Source organism: Lissotriton vulgaris, chromosome 11 (assembly GCF_964263255.1).
Source record: "Lissotriton vulgaris chromosome 11, aLisVul1.2, whole genome shotgun sequence".
Lineage (NCBI taxonomy): Eukaryota > Metazoa > Chordata > Amphibia > Caudata > Salamandridae > Lissotriton > Lissotriton vulgaris.
The window spans coordinates 822,949,348-822,966,305 of NC_141699.1; the positions used below are offsets into that span (position 1 = coordinate 822,949,348).

Sequence of the window (16,958 nt, forward strand, 5' to 3'; positions counted from 1 at the left end):
GCTGCACCATCAAACGCACAGAACACACTAATATCACAATGAGCTCACCGAGGCAGTGGAACCCACAGAAATCCAGCACGAATTCAAGCAGTGGAATTAATCTGAGGGTTAGCATCACTGGCGGTATATGCGATGTCATCTTAAACACCAATGACATCAGCAAGGATTCTACAATAGTTCTCATTGGTTATAAACGGGCCTCTGTGGGCACCACTGGTAATTAAACCAGGGTCCATGCGAAATCCGCATACAGTGGTGAAACATAAGTGAGCAATTAAATATAAATACAATTTTGTATTTTGAAGTAAATTGAGAATGTTTACCGTATTTGCCGTCCTGAATTTTCCGATTCTGCATATTCGTGTTTCCATCCCCCTGAAAACCTGTAGGAAAACAACAAATACTGATTGGTCAGCATGCCTGAGAAATAGAGTGAAACAATTAAACCACTTTAAGGAAAAGAGCTAGTGAGAGAAAAAGAGTGAGATAGTCAAATTAAGAGGAAGGAGATGGAAAGAATGAATGGGAGAAAGAAAAAGCAATGAGGAAGGACACGTTTTAAAGATTCAGAAAGGATGGCAGAGAGATTTACATTTGGTGTACCTAAAGAAAAGTACAAGAATCATATAAAAACAGTGGAAGAATCTGAACAGTAAAAAAGAAGATATCAGAAAAGGAGAAGTGTGGGTCTCGTTTTGTAAAAAAAAGTCTTATAAATGTTAAAATCTTTTCACTTTCCTGACAACTCCTTAAACATGTATTGAAAAGACTATGACACTTCTGCTGAAACAAAAGAACAAAATGGAGGAGTACTACCCGATGAGGGTATATGAAGGCTCTTGTCTGAACTCAGGAAGAATTGTTCCTTTGTTAGGAAACCCCTCACTCACCACCTAGTGGTGACTTGCTTCATCATCGGGGCCCACCTATGCCTACCCTTGTCCCTCCCAGGCTCCCATACTCACACTGGCTCCACCGGAAGCGACCATACGCTTTTAAACACCACGCCCACGCTGACTCATTACGACCGAGCAGCGAGCACGGGGAAGTAGGTGAACCGCCTGATCCCGCCCTGACAACTGTAAGTTATTCTTTTCTTTCCTTACAAACAGGACCAACAACGGAGGCCATCGCCCAGTGCCTAACAGGGAACCCCCCTTACTATCAACATATCTTTTTCTCCTTAGACTATGTTGTTACCGGCATAGCGCCCCACTCCTGCTTGATGCAGCTCGAGTTGAGCTACAGCATTGTAAGCCCTGTTTCCATCAGTCTGCCATATCTTAAGTTGTGAATTACTCTATGTTGTGTATGTTTGTCAGTCCAGTTTGTCTTTTTCTGTTAACCACAAACTATGATCAGGTCATACAAAAGTAATTAAATATTACCCAGCTGGCACATTATTCAATCCACGGCGGTACACAATATGAGCACTCCTACATAGTGCACCCCTGACTTTGATGCCAGCATGTTTCTTTCCTATATAGCACGCACTAAGGCTAAAATCAGACCTTATTCCATAGATATTTTATCTCCATAGCTAAGAGCACGTTTGCACAACACATGTAGACACGCTCTGCTTCGATGAAGGCACTGTGTCAAACACCACTGTGGGAAGCCAGAATAATTGCACGAATCCTGCACTCTAGCACTGCACTACGTAACAGGATAGTAATTATTTTATTCATTTCTTTTCCTTCCCCACAGGTTTTACAGCACCCTCTATTTTAGGTGTGCGTCCCAGAAGCTGATTTTTCTTCTGGCTGTCCAAGGATTTAGGACTGGGTGTGTCTTTTAGGGGGCACATACCACCCACTTCCTTGTTTTGGTCCTGAGGAATACCGGGGATTTTCCCCTTATGGTAGAAACATGTCGACCAACACATAAAATAGAGATAAGTGGGCCGTAACTTCCCCACTACTATCTCAACCTTATCTTTTAATTTTGTCCAGTATCTTTTTTATTAAAACTCTATACAAAAGAATACCAGGACAATTTTAACACTCACATTCTTTTTTGTTTGCACCCCACATTTCACTACCAGCTCCACTGCAATTGCAGGTGTTGAAGCACACCCAAGTGACGCTAGGCCACTTGGGTGGGCCCCGATGATGAAGCAAGTCACCACTAGGTGGTGAGTGAGGGGTTTCCTAACAAAGGAACGATTCTTCCTGAGTTCAGACAAGAGCCTTCATATACCCTCATCGGGTAGTACTCCTCCATTTTGTTCTTTTGATCCTTGACCAGGGAATCAGGAGTATTTCCCGTCCGACGTTCACGGACACAACTCCTTACTCTCCTACTTGTTTTCCAACTTCTGCTGAAACTACATTTGAGTAGGACAAGCAAAAGATTGCAGGATGAGGAGCACAGAACATGCCATTCTTGAAACCATCAGTTAAAATAGGATCTGAAAACTGTACGATCGTTACATAGAAATAACTACATCTAGATGCGCCAAGAAAATATTTAAATGAAACACTTCAGAAGAACTAGACAACCAGGGCCCTTTCACCGGGACTTTCATTATAGTGAAGAGTTAAATGTGATTGTTCATGAGCCCACCAAAAGGGTCTACATCAGGTGTCTCCAATGAGTGGATCATGAGCTACCTGAAGCTCTCCAGCTACCTGTGTGTAGTACAGCCTACAAATATAGAAGCTTTTTCATGGTTGAATTATTATTTGTACCCCAAACTTGAAAAGCGCATATTTGCGACGAAAATGTGTGTATTTTCAGAACTCATAAACTGATGTTAGGACAATATAGCTACATTTTCCAAATGAATTTACATCTGTCATTTGAGTTGGAGAGATGTATTACTTAAATTATTACGTTGGGGCCAGGGGGATTGCTGCTCTGGCTGATATGTTTCCCCCATGTAGCTGCCTTACAAGTTGATAGCGCTTACTTTACTGCTGGCAGCCCTGTCTAATGCACTGATTTGGTCACCGCTGACAATCTTCAATGGGGTTGTCACTATCACATCACTAACGTTAGTATTTTGGGATGATTTCCTTTGAAAGTCAGTCAATCAATGAATTGGACAGCATAGCGCAACACTGTCACCCCTAGGGGTATTTGGGCAGTGTGTCTCTGTCGAAAAGCGAGGTCTTGAGTCTCTTTCTGACATCTGCCAGCGGTGGGGGCTGTACAGAGCTGTTAGGGGGGTGTCATTCCAAGTCTAGGCAGCAATGTAGGAGGTGGAGCAGCCACCTCTGTGGCGGATGCAGGGTATGTGTGCGAGGGCGAGGGACCGCAGGTGTCTAGTGAGTTGGTGAAAGTTCAATCAATGGTTGAGGAAGACGGGTCCTAGGTCATGGAGGGCTTTGTATGGGTGTGTTAGGATCTCAAACTGCTAAGTAGCTCTTATTACAGAAAAGGATGGAGACCCATGCACTACACAGACATGTACTGTGATAGAATGTGGACTACGATGATAACTTTGCAATATGATCAAAGCCCCCTGAGATAGAGCTTTTATAACTTGAAATGTATCGGGGTTACATTTTCTTCTAAAATGTGTGACTTTTTTCAACAAAGAGTTGCTTTATTACAAAAAAAATAAGAAAAGAGAAAGCGAAGTTATGGAATAAAGAGAAAACTATTTCTTTATATGCAAATTTGCAGTGAGCGCTTTAAAAAATATAAAATTAACAAGAGTGGTGCCCTGTGTAAAACAACTTGCTGGTGGCAATTAATGTATGTGATACCCATAGAGAGATGTACTAAACAGGAGGCACGTCTCAAAATATGTTAAAATAGTGAAGTACTTTCTTTTGAAGAATAAAAATAACTTGAAGAAACTGTGTGCAGACTAAGGGGATCTTTGCCGGGGACATTATAAACCATTGAAGCCCTCACTTCGGTGCCGTCACGCTTGAAGAAACCTGCATGTCTCTCCTTCAATGCAAACAACCTGCCCCTACATATAACGAAAACTGTACAGCTGATTCTGGGCAGGAAGAAACACAAACACTTATCCCAACACGTAAAGAACTGCACACGCTGACGAAACTTGCACAGCTGTCCTGCATCTTCTAAGGAGGACGGGCAAGCACAGTAGATGGCTGTAGTTGGCAGTTGGCCCCACCGAAATGGTTGCAAGGCTATTGTGCGGGTCTGATAAAGGCCTGTACGAGCAGAATCTCAATGGATGAGCACACAATTCCCTAGATTTCCCTACAGGGGAGAACCATGCATGAACAAGCACATCACATGTCCCAAAACCAGGAGAAAAAGACCAGACACAAGACAGATGCTCTACATGCAGAACCTAAAGGAAACCCTATGGAATTCAAGAAACTGAAAATGATGTAACAAAGTATTACATTTCAAATAGCTTAACAGATGTCACAAGAGCCCAAAAAGATGCAGAAAGCTCAAATCGAAGTATTATAGGTTTAGACACCGTGTAATGAGCTACAAAGATGATATTTGCTTGATTAGATTAGATAGTAAAATTCATAAGCTTTTGACGGCCCACAGACTTATTTACCAGCCATTAAATAACCTGTTCCGCCATATTAGAGAATAGATCACACAGACGTTTTCATTTTAACCAAAAGAAGTAGAGACAAGAAAATAATTTCATCAGAGATCAGCATGTGTTCCTTGGCTAAACCATTTCATCTGAAACTCCCTAAAAATTCTCAGACCGGTTAAAAGAATACATTAGATTGGAGAAACCAGTATTAGACTCGTAAAAGGAATGAAAGTCTTCAGTGGCCCAGTAAAATGAGGGTTCTAGGAAACCATAAGTATAAATGATCAGCAATCTGTTTGTATTTGGGGAACAAACTGGCTTAAAAATGCACTCATAAACAGTGCCAGAGACCCCTCCTGTTATAACCAAGAAGAATTTCAAAGATTACTCTAATTTCACTATTTCCTCCAATTTAATCCAAGAATCAATTCCTTTTCATTTGCCAATGTTCTGCAAATTACACCCATTTCTTTGTGTCACCCACCCAGAGGTAATCATATTTTCCTCTATCTCAACAAGGTTCTGCTATGAGAAAGTTATCATCAATGCAAGAGGACTAGGGGCACTTATAGGTCCAGCCTACGAGCCCCTTATAAAGTACCAATTGTATCAATAAAGGTATGCAGTTCCCTTAGACAGAGTCTAATGAAGAGAATATGTGACTGGTAGGTATAATAAAGCAAACACATCTCCTTGTGTTTGATCAGTATAATATACTCAGGGTGGGACATCGGGGGCCCACTCCTTTTGGGACTGGGCCCCTCAAACCCCTGATTGGGAGTCATGCTGCATCATTGGGCTTGCTCATCGTCGGGCCGGCTCTGCAATGCCCGACAGGCACCCAAAAAGGGGCTCTTTATCAGAGATTTTTTATTTCAAAGCCGTAATGTGAAGTGAGGGTATAAGGCTGTGAGTAGTAGATTAATGTGATGATGTGCAAAATGCTTAGGGTAGTGTAATTAAAATAGACTAAGTAGTACTCTAAAGCAAGTTTTAATAAGTGTCTCTGCTTGTCTAGTTAAAAACTATAATGGCTAACCTAAGAGGCAACGTTCTCTGATTGCTCTCCCAAATCAAAGGTCAGCATGTTTCTTGCCTGATCTTTCACACAGTTATCAATTGGCAATTTATCAGAACCAAAAAATGATGTTAATCATCTGCACAGTGGTTGAAATACTGATTAGTAGCAGGGGTAAACCAATCACTAATACAACCTAAATGTGGTGTATTGTAAGGAATGCTGACCCAAATATGGTGGCTCTCAGGTCTCCTCAAGTATTGGCCGAAGGAAAGCTCATCTAGCGTCTGAGTCGTCATGGCAATTGCACTGAACGACCTACCCTCTCTCTGCCTCCTCAGGAGAGGGTAGGTCATTTTATTCAGAGAGAGAACAGGTCATACAGTGCAATCATCACCCTCACTTCACATTACAAGTTTGGAATAAAAAATCTCTGATAAAGAGCCCCTTTATGGGTGCCCGTCAAGCACTGCAGCTCTGGCCCGACAAGAAGCAAGTCCAATGATGAAGCATGACACCCAATAGGGTGTGTGAGGGCCCCAGTCCCAAAAGGAGTGGACTCCTGTCCTATCCTGAGAGAAGAGGTGTGGCCAGCGGCCAAGGCGACTGACTACGGATCCAGGGCCTCAAGGTTCGATCCCGGGCGGCAGATGATCCCAGCACCATGTGACTCTGGGCAATAGCTTGCTTAATCTTCCGACGGCCCCCAAAGCCTTGACACCCTCGGATAATTGTTCCCGCTTTAAAAATACTGGTCATTTACTTTTACATTAGACCGACTAGTGACATATTCTCTTCATTAGACTCTATCTGAAGAAACTGCATACTTTTTTCACGTATGATATAAGATTGTGCGAGAGCACTGAAACCTCTTACTTCCACTTGACATGGTATGATTGCTCACAGCTGAAAGAATACTGGAGGCGGGTGGCACACCAATTTCAAGTAAGGTTGCAGATTACTCTCTGCCTAATGCCTAAGGCCTGTTTACAAGGAACAGGGTCATCCTGGACAAAAAACAAGATGAAAAAATTTTTTTTATTTGTTTCGCTTTGTTGTTGGCAAAGTGGCGGGTTGCTGTATAATTGCTCTGCCCCAGAGCCCCGAAGTTGATAACCTGGGTTAAAGCCTAGGGGAGTGGAGTATGGCTGAGCAAATAAGGCTAAACATGGTGCGGGATGATGATACACTAGCTAAAGCTGTGGAGCCATGGTCTCAACTATCTAGAAACTCAAGGCACCCAACAGATGAGCACCCGTCTTGATCAAAAAGATAATAGTTAATATGGTGTTTTGTCACTGTCTTACCGCAATCTGTTTCGGGAGATGGGACGCATGTTACAGCAGTATTTATGTGTGTAATGCATTATTGATCTGCCATTATAGGCCCATGGTTATAGCTGGCTTGTGTCTAAACTGTATTCTGTGCAAATATGAACAAAGGTGATAAATAAAGTAGGAAAAAGTAGGAAAAAGCATAAAAGCAATGTACTAGTGTACTGTGCCTTACACGGCCACTTTATACAGGCGACAAAGTGCAAACAAAGGATTAATCAATTTCAGAATTTGAAAAAAAAGCCGTCCTACATCTCCAAATCTTTGTTCAGTTGCAAGGAGTTTCTTGCTGCTGAGGTCAGTACTCAGAACGGACAGCCCTGCCCATTGTACGTCACAGCCTTACTGATAGTACACTTAAGTCCGCTGTCTTCCCAAGCGAGTCTGCTTAGACAGTTCGCTAACCCAATTAAACCTTACATGAAGTGTTTTGGTTTCGTGTTTTCCTACTTTCACTTTGCTACACTTGTTAAAAAAAAACACTAACCCAGAGATCACGTAACTCGTTAAACTGCATAGTCGACTTGTAAATGGATTTTAAAACTGTCTTATTGTAAGAGGATCATTTCCCAGACCTGCTTCTTTAAAGACGGGGCAGCTTCATGAACCATCACCACAGATGAATATATGGCAAGTTTCCTTTTCACCACACTGTATTGTTACATATGAAAACCGTGTTTCCGTTTAATGAAGCCCGTCCTCCATCTCAGCCTTACCTCTATTGTCTGTGCCCCGCAAGCTGGACGTCTTCGGCTTTCCTGCAATGGAAACATTTGAAATCAGTAAACGCCTGCTGCTGTGGCAGGTATGAGGGTCCTCCACCTCCCCCTTCATGTGTGTTCAACTTTCCCATTGGTCTTAGGGATATACGTATCTGATAGGGCAGAACACACATTTACATAATAATAACTAAGTTGTATAATTCACATAATGTAAATAAATATGGACCCTGCGATGAAAATAGAGCTGGCGCAGACAATGTCATAAAACAATTCATAAACTCTGATATGCTTGGCAATAATATAGCAGTACATCTGGAACCTCAGGTTTTAACGTAAATATATGTTTAAGAAAGAAAGAACAGCATGGCATAAGAAGTAAGACTTCGAGGAAATTCAGACACTTAGGAATTATTCAGAATGTAATTTTAACACTCACTACAATACCTCAGAGGGCTTCCTATGTAATCAATGGACTTGTTACCTACATTTTCGGAACTTTCCACTGTTTCTGAGAATTGCATATTTTCAGTGGGCAAGACGGTATCAATCAATAAATCAATAAAAAAAATTCTCTTTTAAGGATAAAACCATAAAAGTCATACAGCCTTCGTTATACCATAAATCAGACGGTAAAAAAATGGGCTCCATGTCTCAGAAAAATATTTCATATGGTCATAGAAACCCATTGCTTCTACATTGGCCTCACTAATAAATGTGTCTTTTACTACATGTACGGTTCCTTCCTGTTGAAAGAAAGTGTCAATCATCCCTTTATTAAAAAAGGAAACGTTACTTCCATTAATGGCCAAGGGTGTGGAAAAGATAGCAAACCCAGTTCCCCACATTAATTGAAGCGAGCAACATCTTGGAGTGAGTGTTTAGAGCTGTTCATGGTACTGAGACTGCTTTAGTTGAAGTGGTAAATCAACTGTGAGTGGTGCAGGATGGGGAAGGGTTGCCACATCATCCTGCTGGATCTGTTGGCTGTGTTCAACACTGCATCACATACCATGCTGCTGACCTACTGTTTCTTGGAAGCAGACGTTGGCTGTGTTCAACATTGTATCGCATATTATGCTGCTGTCCTCCTGTTTCTTGGAAGCAGACGTTGGCTGTGTTCAACATTGTATCGCATATTATGCTGCTGTACTGTTTCTTGGAAGCAGACGTCGGCTGTGTTCAACATTGTATCGCATATTATGCTGATGTCCTCCTGTTTCTTGGAAGCAGACGTTGGCTGTGTTCAACATTGTATCGCATATTATGCTGCTGTACTGTTTCTTGGAAGCAGACGTCGGCTGTGTTCAACATTGTATCGCATATTATGCTGATGTCCTCCTGTTTCTTGGAAGCAGACGTTGGCTGTGTTCAACATTGTATTGCATATTATGCTGCTGTCCTCCTGTTTCTTGGAAGCAGACGTTGGCTGTGTTCAACATTGTATCGCATATTATGCTGCTGTCCTCCTGTTTCTTGGAAGCAGACGTCGGCTGTGTTCAACATTGTATCGCATATTATGCTGCTGTCCTCCAGTTTCTTGGAAGCAGACGTTGGCTGTGTTCAACATTGTATCGCATATTATGCTGCTGTCCTCCTGTTTCTTGGAAGCAGACGTTGGCTGTGTTCAACATTGTATCGCATATTATGCTGCTGTCCTCCTGTTTCTTGGAAGCAGACGTTGGCTGTGTTCAACATTGTATCGCATATTATGCTGCTGTCCTCCTGTTTCTTGGAAGCAGACGTCAGCTGTGTTCAACACTGCATCACATACCATGCTGCTGTCCTTTTTCTTGGATGCAGACATCGGCTGTGTTCAACACTGCATCACATACCATGCTGTTGTCCTACTGTTTCTTGGAAGCAGACATTAATGGTGAAGCTCAAGATTGGCTTTGGTTCTACCTAAAGAGACGCAGTTAAGCAGTAACCACACCACCTTTGAATTAAAGTATTAAGGATATAACTTGTGGAGTACCGCAGGGCTCATCAATCAGCTCCACCTAGTTAAACGTTTATGATACACCTTTCATTAAGTAAATACAATATTTTAGAATGAATGTATTATTGTATGCGGATGACACACAAATCATTCTTAGACTGGATAGAGTAAGTGATTTGGATCAAGACAGTTTTAAAGCATCTAAGTCTTCAGTAGAAGTCCGGATGCAGAAAAAAGTTTAGAAGCTACATTTGGAAAAGTCACAGGCCTTGAATGTAGAAGGCACTTTACAGTGGTACAGTGAATGGTGGCCATCTGAGTTAGGCAACTGGTTGGTGGATTGTGTGCACAATCTAGATTTTAGTTTTTCATAACAAGTAAGATGGCTCTCCCTAAAAAGTCAAATTGCCAAGCTATTATTTCTTTCTCTTGAAAGTACTAATGAATATCATTCCTCTGCTGCCACCGGATTATTGCTTCCCAGTTGTAATGGCTACTTTTGGCTGACGGCTGGATTACAGCAATGTGTTGTATTTAACATGACCTAAATATAAAATAAATTAAAAAACCCCGGTTATTCAAAATTTAGCAGCCAGATTGTTATTTCGGACTCCCTAAATGGGATCAGTTTCTGATCATCTGAAACACCTGTATTGGCAGCCATTTGACAAGCGAGTAAATACTTAAAGCCTTTGTATCTTTCATAAGGTTATATATGGAAAACGTACCCTTTTGATCCACAGAATAAGCACCCACTAATATCTTGCTCACAACCTATGCTCAGCTTTGAAAGGATGTCTGTGCGCTCCCAAGATTTTTAAATTAAGAGGACACTGTGCGTTTTTGCCACGCTAAAGCTTTCAAATGCACTACCTCAAACTTCTGATTTCTTGGAGGATCACATATACTTTATGTGAGAAGTTGGCCTGGTATATGATGATCACTAATTCTAGTGAGCACCTTGCACCAGTCCAAACGACCCTTATGGTGATTGGTTGTAAGTCAACCTTATAGACCAGCTATCCTATGGGTAGCATGGACAAAAGCAGTCTTAGGCTAAACTCAAGAGGGCATGTGAAGCCAGCTGTTTTACCATATGCAATCCTTTTAATATCAAATGAAAGGACACCACACAAGTTATATATTATAAAATATATGTATTTATTACTAGAATAATCCCCTATACTCTTTATGAGCACAGAAGCACAAGCGTTAAACAAAGGACTTCATACAGCATACAAAAGTTGCACAAATATGGATAGGCCCTGGTGGCCACTCAAACCATATACTAAAATAGAGACCTTGGACGCAGCTCCTTCTTCGATGACCCACCCAGCGTGGAGGACATCTCGAGAAAGGAGCTAAAAATGGATCTGTTTGGGTCACCTAAGAGAACTTCGTGGCTCAATCGAGATCTTAAAACCCTCTAACTCCCAAATTTGTGCAGTTCAGACTGATAAAGGTATGCAACCATATTTATTGTTTTACCTGTCCAACTATGAGAAATATCTCTTGACAAGATTCCGTTTCAACTCTTTTTTTTGTTTAGTTTCCTTCCCCCAAACACAGAACTGGTCGAATGCCATCACTACCTGTCCGTGTGACGGTGTATCTATCCAGTCAACAATCCATATTATTTTCTTTTGTAAATTCTATAAATTACCTCGAAAATCCTGGATCCTACCACTCCTTCGCTCAATTGGCCTAAGGTCGTGCTATCCTGCATTTACCGTCTTACAGCTCCTGGACTCAGTACATTTCGCAAAGTGCATAGCTACCTTTTTAAAAGCCAGCATTAAGATACGTCATGCTCTTGATTGATTAATTATTTTCTATGTCCACGTATCTTATTTTTATGTAAGAAACTGTATCTGTTATTTTTTAGTTTTATATTTGCTTTTGCAGTATATTTTTATTTCAGTAACTTAATTTGTATTTTTCCGTTTTTGATTTTGACAGTAATATTGTTTTGTCCTTTTACATAATGGGTAGATTTACTCTTTACTTTTTGCTTCATATTTTGCTGTAATTTTCTTCTTAATTGACTGGGTATTTATGTACTTTTTATGGTTGCAAAATAAGTGGTAACCGAATAAAAGATTATGAAACTAAACAAAACGTATTTATTACTAGAATAATCCCCTATACTCTTTATGAGCACAGAAGCACAAGCGTTAAACAAAGAACTTCATGGATAGGCCCTGGTGGCCACTCAAACCATATACTAAAATAGTGGTATAAGAACCACGTCACGAACAATGGTAAGGCCTAGGGCCTTGAGAATCGCTGGGGCTACGCTGGACTAACGAAGGTTAGGACATAGGAGGCCCACAGGATGCGGGTGCAGTGTCTATAGGCAACTGCGTTTACAATACAAGTCAATGGTGCGTAAAAATGAGAAAGTTGTAGGTTTAGGAGTCTTCCAACTGGACTAGAACTTAGCCACTTAAAACTAGGACACTAGAGGTGTAAACCACTACAGGAGCACCGGAATACTCTCGTTACCTCACCCACAGGAAGCGGGTGCATAGGTGTCAAAGTGCATCGGGTTTCGTCGTGGAGTTCTATGGAGCCTGGAGTTGAAGGTGCTGCAGGCGACCAGGAGAGAAGAGTCCGGTTGGATCCAAGGGTGGATCGAAGATGTAGAGTACCTGAAAGCAGAGAGGACAGAGTCTAGGTCACTAGCCAGTGACCAGCGTGGAACCAGGAAGGAACTAGGCGATGTCGGGTTGCGATCAGGTGATGTTGTGAAGTTTGTCTCCGCTGCCACGTGGACCAGGAAGGATCGAGGACAACCAGGAGGTAGTCACAAGCTGTCCCACAAAGGCTCTCGCTGTCGACGGTGTCGGTTCTTGAATCGGAGTCAACAGGCCTTGGCAAATGCAACCCACGCAGGAATCGAAGATGGCTTCTGGATCGGACCAGCAAAGTCTGATCGGCTGCTCCTTTTCAGGGGAGCAAGGGCCAGTCTGGAGCAACCAGACCAGCAGTGTAAATTTGAAGGATCGTCGTCATAGAGGCCTCTAGCCAACGGGCAAGTGACTGGACAACACGTCAAGCAGGAAAATGCAGAAGGGCCCCACGCAGCATTCGGTGAGTGTGGAGAGGTGATCTTTAGTGCAAAAGCTGCTCGGGTTGGGGCTTCTCAATCCCCAATGCACAGCTTCGAAGGTGTCTCGGGAGCTGCACAGGAAGCACTTCACTGGCTTTCCAAGATGGCCTGTCCCACGTCTCTCGTCTCCTCCACGGGTCTCAGCTTTGCTGGGACTGTGGATCGGGCTGTTCGAAGTCTGGAAGTCCAGTTCTTGTTGGTCTCAGTCATTCGAGCGCCGGCGGGAGCAACAACAAAGAAAACCTTTGAGCGCTGATGGTGCCTGCTTGCACAGGGTGGCCACTCCTTGACCACAAGGGAGATTCTTCAGTCTTCTACGTTGAGTAGGATGTCGAAGGGTCCAGAGTTTTGTTTCAAAGTTTCAGTCAGGATGATCTACTGCTTCATGGCACAGCTCCTAACTTTATTCTAAATCAAGGGGCTGCATCTCCTGCTAGGTCCCTCCTATGAGTGGGACCCAGAAAGGGGGTGGTTACACCCCTTTCCCTTTGTCCAGTTTCGCGCCAGAGCTGGGGCTGGAGTGCCCCAGCACCGGTTTGAACTGGGCTTTGCCTGGGACACCTTGTGCGCCCCAGGCAGTGTCTAGTTTCATTCAGCCCTCCCTGCCCCAATCCGCTATCTCCTGTCTGGGGTGGTGCAGCACCTCCCTGTGACAGGAAACCTTTTGTCCAGGCCTCCCCTGCCAGAGTTTCGGTCAGCAGCAGGAGGCCAGACTTGTGTCTGTGGCAGCAGCATCCATTTTGTGATGCTGAGGCTCTGGTTAGATTTAACCGCGCTTAAGGAAAGTAACATGTCTTTTCCCTCTAGAAGGGAGGAATGCTACCCCCGTCGTTAGGTCTGGCGAGGGGGGTAGTATTCCAAAGCGTATGCCACCTTACATGACATGTTTTGATAAAGCCAAACCATAGTTAGCATTCAACCGCGAGGTTCTTAATGCACTTAAGAGTATATGGTATGGCAATATCCCAGAACAGCTATAAGGACTTGGTTCCGAAAGCTGCAGACAGGCTCAGCTCATGCTAGAGCACCATCTCACATAAAACCAAGCACTCTGCCTCCAGGATTGTTAAGGCCTGCCATAGGAGTGACTTATAGGTGTATATGTCTTCAGATATAAGGTCAGATATAGGTATACTATATCCAAGCAAGGGGTTATTACACCACCTTGCCCCAGCTGAGGGATCAGCCAGTTGTGTCAATTTGGATGGCCAGCCAGGGGTGGAAAAGGATATGCTGCAGCCCCTGGTAGGCCTTGGATGCACCTATGCCCTTGGTACCTATAGTACACACGACAGGGGCTCATAAGGTGACCCAAAATCCAATTGGAGATGTACCTAAGGTACATGGAGTCCATTTTACAGAGAGAGCAGATAGCCTGGGACCCTGATTGCAGGATCCCAGGCCAACTAAGTCGAAAACCAGCTAAACACTAGGCAAAAAAATCTGGGGTAACCATATTCAGGTATCCACCTTCCTACATAACCCCCCCCCCCCAAACGAAAGGAGATACGGTTATCCTTCACCAGGTAAGCCTATATTGCCTAAGTGGCCATATAAGGAAGTACCTGCACTAGCATGGTTACCCCCGTCTCATTCTCAACTAAGCAATCCCTCACCCTAGGGGTATCAGAGGGTCTCCACCATAGGGAATCACTACCTGTGGTGTGTTTTGGGAAAGTAAAAGGCTGGTGTTGAGATGGAGTACTGAAGTGAGGCTCCACTAATGTAGGGCTCAGCTTCCTCCAATCATCTTCCACCATGTGTGCCTTTCTTTCCTTGACTGAGTTGCACTGTGCTCTCAGGGTCAACCTCTGGCTACCTAAAGCTGGAGGCTGGGTCTCTTTTGTTGGCTTACTGGAGGGACAGGTCAGGTTTGGGGCCCTTGGGTCCCAGGTTTGGCTGTGCCCAACAGTGTCCATCTGGGGGAGGCCCCTAACTAGGTGTAGGGGGGATCCCTCAGAAGTTTTTGAAGTTTTCGCCTTGCTAGGGCTGCTAGCTTTGGTGCCCCTAATCTGCTGATGGGGTGTTTTATTGGACAGGGGGCCCTTTGGGGTCAACTGGCCTCCTTGACCTCTGCAGCCCTGGGCTGACTGAGGCAGGGTAGAGAGGGGCAGGTTACCTGCTCCAGACTGGGTCCCACCTTGGAAGGGTCCACTGACATCAGGGGCTCTGTCAGGCTAGGCCTGACTACCTCTGGGGCAGTTCCTTCACCCAGGGGTAAGATCAGTTCCCTGAGGAGGCTGATCCTTTCCTAAAGTCTGGTGGGAGGGAGATTTCTCTTCCTCCTCAATGCTCTCTGTTTGTGTGGAGTGATCCATAGTTTCAGGCTTCACAACACATGAATCTGTTTGAGTTTGGGCGGTGGCCATCACAGCCCCACCAACCTTTTCAGGAAGGGACTTAGTTTGGGTATGGGCTGTTACCATCACAGCCCTGCCAACCTGTTCAAGGAAGCAATCTGCTTGAGATTGGGCTGAGACTGGCACAGCCCTACCAGCCTGTTCAGGGGGGACATCTTGGATTGGGGCTGTGGCCATCACAGCCCCACTAACCTTTCCATGGAGATTTACCATTTTAGAATGGGGTTCTTGTTCCACCTCAGCCCAGGCTGAGATTTCTAGATCATTCCCCAGTAGACAATCTACAGGCAAGTTTGTAGACACTGCCACTCTCTTGGGGCCAGTGACACCTCCCCAGCTGAGATTAACTACTGCCATGGGATGATCTCTCTGTACTCCATCAATGTTGGTCACCTGGTATGTGGCTCCAGGTAAAAGTTGCTTTGAGGGGACTAGACTCTCAGTTACCATAGTGATGCTAGCCCCTGTGTCTCTATAGGCCTAAACTTTCAGACCATTGATGAGGGGCTCTTGTCTGTACTTGCTCAAAGTGTTGGGACAAGCAGTGAAGTTGGCAAACCCCATGCCATTTTCGCAGACAAGAGTAGGTGTGGTAGGGGACCTGGTTAGGCCAGAGTCCACCTGAGTTCCCCAAGTAAACCCAGCCAAATTCTTTGGGGCACTCCCACCACCTGGGGGGTTACTACTAGTAGTAACAGGAGGTGTTGGAGTATTACTTGGAGGAATATTCTCCTTATTGCTGGCCTTAGGGCAACTGCTTCAGTCTTCCAGTGGCCAGGCTTTTACAAGCATGGCAATAAGGTTTCTTAACTGTAGCGGAAGTGTTTTGGGACCCACCCCCATCTTGGGAATTTTGGGGCCCCGGGGAAGTCTTGTCTTTAGATTTATCCCCACCTTTCTCTTGAGTCTTGGAATTATCTTTCTTTTGGTCACCACCCTGATTCTTAGGCCTATTCCTGGTTCTGACCAATTTGTCTGCCCTCTTACCCAATTCTTGTGGAGAGGTCAGATCTGAGTCCACCAGGTGCTGGTGTAAAAGCTGGTTTTGACAAATACTAAGGATCTGCTCCCTCATAATCAAATTATACAATCCTGTATAGTCATGTACATTGCTGCCAAGCAACCAACCTTCCAGAGCCTTAGTAGCACAATCTACAAAATCAGTCCAGTCCTGAGTCTGAGCTTTTTGGGTATCTCTGAACAACAACCTGTATTGTTCAGTGGTTAGGTCAAACCCCTCAATAAGAGCACTCTTCAGGACAGTGTAGTTTTTAGCATCCTCATGTCTAACAGTGAGGAGCTTGTCTCTCCCTTTTTCTGAAAAGGAGAGCCACAAGATTGCTGCCCACTGATCTTGGGGAACCTGCTGTACCATGCAGGCTCTCTCCAGAGCAGTTATCCATTTGTGGATGTCATCCCCATCTCTGTAGTGGGGCACAATCTTACTCAGGTTTCTATGCTCATAGGACCTGTCTTTATCCTTAGGGATTCTGCTGCCACCAGTGGAGTCTAATCCACTTAATTTTTGTTCCCTTGCTAAAGCAAGTTTAGCTTGGGCCAGGGCTGTTTCCTCTCTCTCTATCTGGAGTTGGACAGCTCTCATCCTAGCCTCATGCTCTCTTCTCTGGGGGGAAGTCATTCCCCTTTGAGATCTCCTTGAGGCATTAGAGTGGTTAGATTCCCGTGAAGGAGATCTGTCCCTTGTATTGCCAGGGTGAAGTCTACTATTAGGTCTGGAAAGGTTTAACACCTTTCCATCCCCATGTAGGCTTATGTGTAGGCTTACGTTGGCCCTGCTAAGTCTTCTGACCTGAACCTCGCCATCCCCCTGATCATCTGAGTCCTCATCTTCTTCTACCCCTTCAACCTCTGGGGTAATGGTCTCATCATCTATGGGGGCTCCCTCTCCTGTCTTACCTGAGGGACCTGTCTTAGGACCCCTCTCAAGATCAGATTTCTCTCGGATAGCTATGAGGATTGGGATGGT

The 16,958-nt window shown here is 44.2% G+C and overlaps 1 protein-coding gene across 1 annotated transcript in view; it reads right to left on the reverse strand.

Annotated features, from left to right (window-relative positions):
* The window catches only part of LOC147683539 (kyphoscoliosis peptidase-like), a 462,798-nt gene that overhangs the window by 162,800 nt on the left and 283,040 nt on the right, over positions 1 to 16,958 (reverse strand). Inside the window, exons 8-9 of the mRNA XM_086943931.1 lie at positions 7,555 to 7,596; positions 324 to 383 (exon numbers count right to left, since the gene is read on the reverse strand). Of these exons, the coding sequence (XP_086800057.1) occupies positions 324 to 383; positions 7,555 to 7,596 (102 nt within the window). The remainder of the gene's footprint in view (positions 1 to 323; positions 384 to 7,554; positions 7,597 to 16,958) is intronic.